The 9234-nt window shown below is 63.3% G+C and overlaps 1 protein-coding gene across 1 annotated transcript in view; it reads right to left on the bottom strand.

Annotated features, from left to right (window-relative positions):
• Nucleotides 1-1000: 1000 nt before the first annotated feature.
• LOC103915108 (semaphorin-3D-like) overlaps nt 1001-9234 on the bottom strand; it is a 9556-nt gene continuing 1322 nt past the window's right edge. The window contains exons 2-17 of the mRNA XM_009321867.1: nt 7809-7969; nt 6996-7058; nt 6630-6749; nt 6188-6290; nt 5601-5729; nt 5126-5271; nt 4770-4884; nt 4541-4610; nt 3973-4117; nt 3670-3892; nt 3461-3549; nt 2948-2989; nt 2507-2664; nt 2206-2270; nt 1819-1949; nt 1001-1733 (exon numbers count right to left, since the gene is read on the bottom strand). Coding sequence (XP_009320142.1) covers nt 1317-1733; nt 1819-1949; nt 2206-2270; nt 2507-2664; nt 2948-2989; nt 3461-3549; nt 3670-3892; nt 3973-4117; nt 4541-4610; nt 4770-4884; nt 5126-5271; nt 5601-5729; nt 6188-6290; nt 6630-6749; nt 6996-7058; nt 7809-7969 — 2177 coding nt within the window. The 3' untranslated portion in view covers nt 1001-1316. The remainder of the gene's footprint in view (nt 1734-1818; nt 1950-2205; nt 2271-2506; nt 2665-2947; nt 2990-3460; nt 3550-3669; nt 3893-3972; nt 4118-4540; nt 4611-4769; nt 4885-5125; nt 5272-5600; nt 5730-6187; nt 6291-6629; nt 6750-6995; nt 7059-7808; nt 7970-9234) is intronic.

Raw genomic sequence — 9234 nt, forward strand, 5'->3', positions numbered from 1 at the left:
GTGTTTCTCGCCACTCTGGGATGAGTTTTGTTAATCCAGTCTTGGAAGGGCCCGGGGGGGGGAGGGCTGGGGTAGGGGGCAGAGGTTAAAAGGGGAACGTAGTCTAGCTAGTTTACAGTGGGGACGATGGCTCCTTGCGACTCGAGTAGAGCAAGCGCTCCCTTCGAAGGGACGACGGTGCAAGTGAGGGAGAGCAACCTCTGCTGCCTCCCGGACCACCACCACCGCCCGTGGCTGCGCTGCTGCTTTGTGGCTCCCACCTTGGTGGCACCCGTCGCGGAGCTGGAGTCTCTGGCAGATCCACGGGAGCCTGAAGGAATCCATCGCTGAGTCTCATTTTGGGTTTTCTGTTGTTTTGGGGTTCTTTTCTTTTTTTTTTTTTCCTTTTCTTTTTTAGTACCGCCTTAGTTTGTGGCCTGTCTTTTTGTGGTTGGAAAGAGGAGTATCGCTAGCAGGGTGGGTCAGTCGGTTGGCCCCACGCATGATCATGTGCTTCCCTCTTCTCTCTGTCGAACGGGATGTGCTCGCCTGATCTCCCAGAACAGAGACTTTGAACAATTTGTTGTTTATATGATGTATTTATTTTTACTTGTGTTTCATGTCATTTTTTAAAAAAATAATAAATTGTAAGTTGGTATAACTGCCTGTTGATTCCCTCTCTTTTTTTGGTAAAATAAATGTCAAAATTTAAAAAAGCGGTGTGGTTTGAAGTGGATCCGAGCTGGGCTGGGCATGGGCATGGGCATCTCTGCAAACCCCAGGTGCCCCCCGTTGCCGGAGCCCGGGCTCAGCAAGCCGCTGTGCCCCGCGGCCTCCAGCAGCATTTGGGCTCTGCTGGCACCCAAGGTGAGCGCCCCACCGGGGCACTGCGCTGCTGGGCCTGCAGCGGGGTGCCTGCTGCCTCCGGAGGGGAAGGAGGCTGGGTGCACGGGTGTCCATGGCAGGGCTGGATGCTGCCGGGTGTCAGGCAACCATTTGAGAGAGCTGGCTGTTTCCCTTCTCTTTCCTCTGTGCTTATTATTGCTGCTGATAACGATCGTCATTAAGGGCCAGGGGAAAACAAGGAGAATAAATATTCTGCAGGGAGTAAATAACTTCGAGTCTCAGGGAGCTGGTGCGGGCTGCGTGCCCTCATCCCGGTGTGCCCCGTGGGGCGCACGGGGAGGCAGCAGGGACTGGCAGGGTTTGAGGTAGTAACAGCGAGGCGTTTCTGCACAGGAAGCTGAGAGGTGTCTCGGAGCTGATGCCCGCGTGCGAGAAGGGCCCTGGAGAGACCGGGAAGGGAGCTGCGGGTGGTGCCGGCTCCCTCTGCCCCCTCACAGGGGCTGGGGGTGCCTCCGCACCCGGCTGTTCTTGCTGTCTGAGGACGGCTGCTGCCACTTCTGGTGCCAGGCTTTCTGCCGCTGCCTTTCCTGGTGCCGCAGGGCGTTGCAGTAGACATCCAGGCTGGTGCCCGGTGCCCCTAGGGCCCGCGGGAAGCCCTTGTAGCCCGGGTGCAGGTCAATCCGGGGCCGGGGGCTCTGGTGGGTCCCTCCCAGCTCGGCCCCCTTGCTCCGTTTGTAAGGTGGCACTTCCATGGCCTCGTGCCTGATGACGCGGAGGCTGTATCGGGTGAGGGGCCAGGAGAAGGACCGCTCCACCGCCTGGCACTCGTAGGTGCCCACGTCCTCCCTCGCCAGCTGGCGGATCAGCAGCCCTTGCTCCAGCACCGAGAAGTGGCCGTTGTTCCTGACCTGGGGCAAAGGCAGAGCACTGTGGGTCAGTCCCTGGGGACCGAGCCACCCCTGTGCCTCGTCCCTGCTGCCCTGTCCCCCGTACCTCGCTCACGCCTGTCTCCTCACTGTGCCGCACCAGCCACCGGACAGTCGTCTGTGGGGAGCGCGCCAGGCACTCAAGGAAGGTTGAGTTCTTCTCTACCCCAAAAACCAACTTCTCCACGGCAGTGGTCCCTGCACAGGGGATGATGGGACAGGGGAAGGGGTGAGTACCCCACATGGGAGCTGTGTGACGGGCGGGGAGGGAGAGCAGCACGCAGCATCCGGCACACGGAGGGCGGCACAGGGTCTGTGGCAGACAGCGCTGGTGCAGCTGGTGGGCACTGGTTTCCCAGCGCCATGCCGTCCGCCCTCCTGGGCACTGCTGGCCCCCAGGCAGAGCTGGCTGCCTGCACTGGGGCTCCTCGGAGGGGCTGGGGCTGGCGCTCACCTTCTGCGGTGTCCTGGCACTGGCTGAGCGGGTCAGACTTCAGCATGTCCTGGCAGCGGGCACGCCTGTGGGAGAGCAGAGAGGGCTGTGGGGTGGCACCTGCCCTGGGCTGTGGGACCCCTCCGTGGCAGAGCAGCCAGGAAGAAGGGGGACCAGGGAGGGCTGGGGGACAGGCTGGCAGGGTGGCAGTAGGGGTCTGGGCTGACAGGTAAAGCCTCCAGGGCCGGTGGCTTGTCCTTCCCTGCTCTGAACGCCATCCCTTTGCAGGGGGACAGCAGGGCTGGCCCAGGCAGATGCTCACCTCTTCTCGGTGAGCAGGTGTGGGGCGCAGGTCTTGCTGTCCCAGGTGCAGTAGGGGTCCCTGGCCAGGCAGCAGTCAGTGCAGGTTTTGCCGTAGAGCTCGCAGCGGTACAGGGAGAGCTGGAGCAGCCCGTGGGTGCTGCTCTCAAACAGCTCCTGCTGCTCGGGCAAGCAGAGCGGCGACAGTCAGTACCCACGGCTGGAGACCGGTGCTAGCTGGGGAACGGAGGTCCCTGCCCCGTGCTGGGGTGGGGGCACTGGGAGGCAGGGGGAGTGGGGGACAGAGCCTGCCACCCCCTAGGCTGCCCTGGCAGGAGCCCATTTCCCAAATGTGCAAGCCCTGAGGCCAAGGGACCCAGGCAGAGCGGCTGGGGCTGGGGCCAGCTGCCCCCTGCGCCCTGTCCCTTGGCTGCTTTAGGAAGAAGCAGGAGGGAGGACTCACCCGCTTTGGTGATAACTTCATGTCCAGGATGGGCGAAGGCACCTGGAGGGGAAGGAGATGGTGCTGCAGCCGTGTTGATCCTGCCAGTGGGGCTGGGACCCCGGGGTGTCAGGGTGCCGGGGCCCTGGCCCTGCTCCCTGGTCCCAGCTCCTTCTGCTCCATGCAAGCAGCCTGGGCTGGCCCTGCTCAGCATGGGCAGCCCAGGGCAGCCCTGCCCGGCAGCCGTGCTTTTAAACCTGGGCTCAGCCCTCCCGTTTTAGTTTGGGCTCCGGTGTGCCTCCCCCATCTCCCCTAGGGACAGGATGGGGAGCTGGGAGATGACTTGGCTGCCATCCCCCTGGCTCCCCTCCATGCTAACAGCATTGCCTGCCGGTCAGGGCAGGTGGGAGCCACCAGGAGTGAGGCAAGGGACCTCCCTGATGGAGACCAGTGACTTGCTGCAGGAGCTTGCAGGGAGGGAGTGATGGGGCGATGGGCGGCTGTGTGGTCCAGCCCTGGCCTGGACTCCCATACCTTAGTGACGCTGATCTCCTCCAGGCTGATCACCTCGGTGCCACGGCTCACCCCACCAGCCAGCCCCACCTTCAGGACTTTACCTTCATCTGTGAACGCAGAGGGAGAAGGAGCTGTCAGGGCTGGGAGCCACCCGAGCCGGCAGGACCGGTGTGCCATGCAAGCTGCCGTGTGCTGACAGCATCCCCAGAGCTGGGGTGAGTTCCCACCTGTGCCGAGGAAGAGCACGTCGTAGTGCCGGCTCTCCGTCTCCAGCCTGTGCACCAGCAGCCGCCGCAGCCGGTAAGGTACGTTGACCCTCACCAGGACGGGCTGGCGGCCCTGCGGGTACACGGGCTCCCACATCAGCTGGTGGGTGCGCATGAAGCTGATCACCTCATCAGGGAAGTCCTTGGTGGACTGCAGCAGGGGGTCGTATGTCTCGCTGGGGCACTGCGTGGCAGCACGGGGGGCCATGTTAGGGCCAGGCCAGCCCATCCCGCTCCCCCCGACCCTGCTCCTCAGCCCCTTACCGTGCCAGGACGAGGATAGGGGACGCGACCCTTGTATTCTACCCAGCGGTAGTCAAATCCCTCCTTGTGAGCAAAGGGGCCACTGAAGGCAGCTCTCACGGCAGCCATGGAGTAGATGCAGACGGCAGAGCCACTGAAGACACCACTGTGGGGGGAGCACAGGGCTGTCAGCGTCCCTGCTGCTCCTCAGGGGACAGGCACGCGCACACCCATGCCCCTGAGCCCACATTGTCCCCTGCCAGCCCCGGAGCTGTGCATGGGGCACCCTGTCAGGAGAAGGGGGCCAGACCACTGAGCTCTGGAGCCAGGGTGGTGACAGGAATCCCTTTGGCACAGCCGGTCCAGCCTGGGGGACCGCTGGCTGTGCCGATGCCAAACCTGGTGGCTTGGCAGTTGGGCTGGTGAACCAGCAGCAGGGAAAGCAATAAAATGTCTGGCGGCCCTTCCTCTCCCAGCTGGGTGCTGGTCCTGCCCTTCTTCCCCTCAAGGGCTCCCTGGGGGGCAGCACTGGTGAGGAGCTGGGGGGGCTGGACTGCCCCACACAGGGGCTAGCCACAGCCCCGCTCACCTGGAGACCGTGAAGAGGCCAAATACGAGGGGGTTCTGGGGGTCCCGTGTGCGCAGGAGGAAAACATCCTCTGCAAAGAGAGGGGTGGAGATGAGGCACCCTGGAGCACAGGTCCAGGGAATGCAGGCAGGCCTCCTCAATGCCATGCCCACCTGCCTGGGGCGTACTGGAAGGAGCAGCGGTGGCGGAGCAGCGTTGCTGCCAGCTGCCAAGCAGGCTGTGCACTCACCGAGCTGGTCGAAGTGGGTCTCAGTACCCTGAGGCCCGGGGATGGAGCACACCAGGCGAGCCTTGAGGAACGTGCTCCAGCGGTTGATGAGGCTGCGCTTCCCTCCGACGTCATTCTGCCGGGCACCAAGAGCTGGGCTCAGCCCAGCCTCTCTGAGTCTCCCCCACCGCCGTGCACTCCTCAGTCCCCGCAGCGGGACACCCCCAGCCCTGAGCCCTCTGCTCTGTGGTAGGGGGTGCGGTAACACCCTCATGTCCTGCTGTTGGCCCCTGCTTGGGATGCCCCTTGGCCCAGAGGAGATAGAAGCCCACCTGGTGGGACACCCGGCCAAAGCATGCTGGCCTTTGGTGACTGACCTTGCAGACCCGGGCCACCCTGGCATGGATGTGCCGCCTCTCCCACTGCCCAGCTTCCATGGCCGTCTCGCGGAAGAAGATGTAGACCTTGTCATCGTGTGGGTTGTAGGTATCGGGGATGGCGTAGGCACCGACAAATGCGGGCTCTGAGGGGGGAAGGAGCAGCACAACATGGCCCTGTGCCCTGATCCGACCCTCTTGTACTGCCCTTGGAAGCCCTTGGGAGCAGCGTGAGATGCTGAAGGTATGCAGGGTGCCCCATGGAGACCCCACTACCCAGAAGGCAGAGCCCCATTCCTGGTGCTCAGGCTGCAGAGTGCATGCTGGAGCATGGGTCCCACCAGAGGCTTTATCAGTGCTTCCCCCCGGAGAGCAGAAGGATGCCAGACCACTGAGCTCTGGAGTCAGTGCTGGCCCCAGCCACTTGCCAGCAGGCAGGAGAGCCCCCGTGCCCCACAGGTCCCCCTGCTCCTACCGTGCAGCCAGTGGTCCTGGTTCTGCTCCGTCCGGATGTAGCTCTGCTCGGCCCCATGGACCCAGGTCCGGAAGAAGGCAGCGCTGCTGCCCATGAAGTCACTGGAGGTGCCCGAATACAGCTCCCCATCTGCAGGGTCAGAGCGGGGGGGCACGGATGGGTTGGGGTGGCAGGACGCCCCTGTGTCCTTGGAGGTTCAGGGAGGGGGGAGGTGGCACAGCCTGGCTGGGAGCCTCCTCCAGACGCGTGACCCAGCGTGGTTTCTAGCCCCACACCCACCCAGCCCTTCCACAGTGCCGGTACGAGGCGGGCAGGCTGGTGACACCGCACACCCCTATGTGTGTGCCATTCGATCTACACCCCACGTTCACGATTCTGTGCAGGAACCGCGAGGTTGGGGTGAGCCGGGGCAGGACTGGGCTCTGCGGGATGGCTCCTCTCACGTGCACACGCTTGGGCACCAGCCCAGGACCGCAGCCACGTGCAGCAGAGCAGGGGTGCAGGCACCGCTGCCATCACCTCCCAGCAGAGACCGTTCCCAGGGCTCCCACCTTCCATCATCGCCTCTGCATCCCGCTCCCTCTTACCGATGAGGAGTCCCGTGAAGGGTTCATGGGGGCTGTACGGGCACCGTCCTCGCCCTGATTCCAAGGAGTGGGTCACCAACCGCATGGAGGGAGCCCCAGGACCCTGCCAGAGCCAAAAGGGAGATGTCAGCCCAGGGGGAGGCTGGAAACAAGCTGGGCACGTGGAGAAGAGTAGGAAGGAGGCTGGTGTGCTTGGCTCTGCAATGAGCAGGTCCCTCGAGGGGGCTGCCAGGACCCGATCCCATCCCCATGGGGCACCCTGGCACTGCCAAGCTGGGGCTGCTTCTCACTATGTGCAGCAAGGCCATGCAAGCATCGGGGACTGCGCCAGGCTGGCTGGCCACCCTCCCCAGGCTCTGGGGCTCCCTCTCCACCCCGCTCGCTGGGAGGGTCTCTTGCCACCTTCCGCAATGGGGACGTGGCTGGCCAGGGTGTCCCTCACCTTCCCCCTGGCTCCCAGCTGGATGAAGGCACAGACAGGCTGGTAGGAGCCGGTCCCACAGGCGAACACGTGGCTCCTGTTGAAGGGCTGAAGGAGGCGAATGAAGTTGGCACACTCCATCTGCTCGAGGGAAGATGTTTGTTAGTGGGCTGAGCCCAGGTCTGGGCACTTGTGCCCAGCCCTGTGGCGTGTCTGCCTGGGATGCGGGAGCCCCGGCCAGATCCTCCCCTGGCTGAGCTTAGCTCCATCTGGCTCAACACCCTCATCTCAAGCAGAACCCACACTCCCTTTCGAGGTGATGTGGGTGTTTAATATCCATGGCAAACCGCAAAAGGCCGAGAGCCGGGGGCTGCCAGCCCTGCTTACCTCCACGTTCTTCCCCGCCAGCTGGCAATGCTCAACCTGCTCCCTGGAGGCTGGCCAGAAAATCTGCAACACAGAGACCCCAACTATGCAGCCCCTGCTTCCCTTGACCTGCCTGGGTCAGCTGGCTCCCACGGGCACCAGTGGGAACAGGCTCAGCCAAAAGCTGCTGCCAGGCTCAGGCGCGCGGTGGGGACATGGGGCTGCTCTGCCAACGGGTCTGACACCCCCTTGAGTCCTCAGGGCCCGGCCGAGCTCGGCAGGCAGCCGGCCAGATAGGCTCAGAGCGAATCTGGCGTGGGGACAGAGCCTGGGTGGGCCACGGCACGCCCAGTCAGTGGGCAGGCTCTCCTGGATCCCGGCCCGTGGGAACGCCAGGCTGCAGCGCCTTAATGGGCTTTCCTTTTGTCGGGCTTGTGCTGCGCACCCTGCCAGCAGGATGTCTTGGGATGACGTTAGCGGACTCGCTGCTGGAGTTTTAGTTCTTGCAGCAGCAGCAGGGACTAGGTGTGATAGCAGGGCTCCGGGCACTGCCCTTTCACCTCGCCCGGGGTCCACCCAGGTCTCCTCTCCTGGCCAAGCCGCCCTGTCCCTCCCTGGCGTCGACCTGTCCCCGTGGGGCTCAACACCGCCAGGGATGGGTTGACCCCCACTGATTGACACATCCTGGTGTAAATGTGTCCCCGGTGATGTTGCACCAGCCCAGCTGGGAGCACATTCATCTCCACACCCTGGCACGGGAACGAGGAGCAGCTCCTGGGGAGGAAGGGGCCAGCCTGGCCAGGGTCATGCTCACACCCTCCTCCCAGCGCTGACCTTCTCAGGCTCTCTGCTGGGATGGTCCAGGTGGAGCAGGAAGATGTGGTTTTTTGCTCCCACCATCAGCCAGGCCCTGTCTTCATCCACCAAGAGGGCTTGGAAATCCAACCCGTCCCCTGAGGCCAGCAACAGGCGAGAGCTGTTGGATTTCAGCAGATCTGAGGAGAACAAGGTGGGAGAAAGAGAAACCCATCCATGAGCGACACAACAAGCAGCCAGAGGCCCCGTGCTCCCCCTCTCCGGGGCAGCTCTGGCTACCCGCCCCTGCCCCAAGTGAATGCAACTTTCCTGCCACTGCCTTAGCAGAAAAACACCATCCTTGGTGCCCCAAAGCTCATCATGTAGCCTCCTCCCATGAGCCTACCTGGAGGAAACAGTGAGTCGCCCCTACAAAGAGGAAAACTGCCCTGACCTTGCCCTGCGCTGGGCTGGTTTGCAGGGCGCGGGGCAGGACAGCGGTCCAGCCCGAGGAGCCCACGTTGCTCAGCTTCCAGCCTGCCTTTCAGAGGAGCTCTTGGAGCCCCAAAGCCTCTGCACCCCGAAACCATGGGGAGAGGGCTGAGAACACAGGAGACTCGCTTGCCGTAACTCCCAGCACGTTTTCCCTGGGCTTCAGATCGAGAGAGTTTTATATACAAAAGATTTTGGCTATTTTCTGGGGCAAAGCATCCCTCCAAGGAAAGGCTGTATGGAAACACAGCTGCCACAGGCCAGCCTGGACGGGGCTCTCCTCCGTCTGCCCCTGAGCCTTTTAGTCTGTGAAGTGTCTGTTGGCTGCTGGGCTTTACCCCCGGCACCGGGACGGGCAGCAGGGTGGGTGCACCAGGATGGGCAGGCGGATGGGTGCACCGGGACAGACAGACAGATGGATGGCCGGTCCCTGGCCCAAGGAGCTTGTACGGGAAGTTCCCAGCTGTGTCCCAGGTGCTGCTCTGACCCTGCTTCTGCCACCCCACATTTTGTCCCCCGCCCCGCATCCTGAGACACAGCCTAAACCCAGCATTAGGCTGGCTCAGGAAAAGGGCTTTTAAGAGCACCCCTTTGGCACTGCTGGAGGGAAAGGCCACCTTGCCGAGGGGGAAAGTGTGCCACTGACCCCTCCATGGACGTGGCAGGGCAGCAGGAAAGGCTCTGCTGTTCAGGCTGCAGCTCCTCCTGTGCAGAAGCCCGGGGGCGGCTAGCATGGCCCCTCCGGCACAGTTGCGGGCGTGTGGGTGTGCGAGAGGGACAATAAGCTCTTGTATCTTGGTTAACCACTCCTGAAACAACATCCCCGGGACCCGTATCGGTCCGTGACGTGCAGCGCCAGGTTTTGGGGCTGGCTGCCGGGGCGAGCATCTCCCAGCATGGCAGGGGCGGCTGCTACACTGGACACGGGATTGCAGCAACTGCTGGCCCGGGCAGCGGCGGCTCCCGGGCACCA

Source organism: Pygoscelis adeliae, unplaced genomic scaffold, assembly GCF_000699105.1.
Source record: "Pygoscelis adeliae isolate BGI_AS28 unplaced genomic scaffold, ASM69910v1 Scaffold94, whole genome shotgun sequence".
In the NCBI taxonomy this organism is placed as follows: Eukaryota; Metazoa; Chordata; class Aves; order Sphenisciformes; family Spheniscidae; genus Pygoscelis; species Pygoscelis adeliae.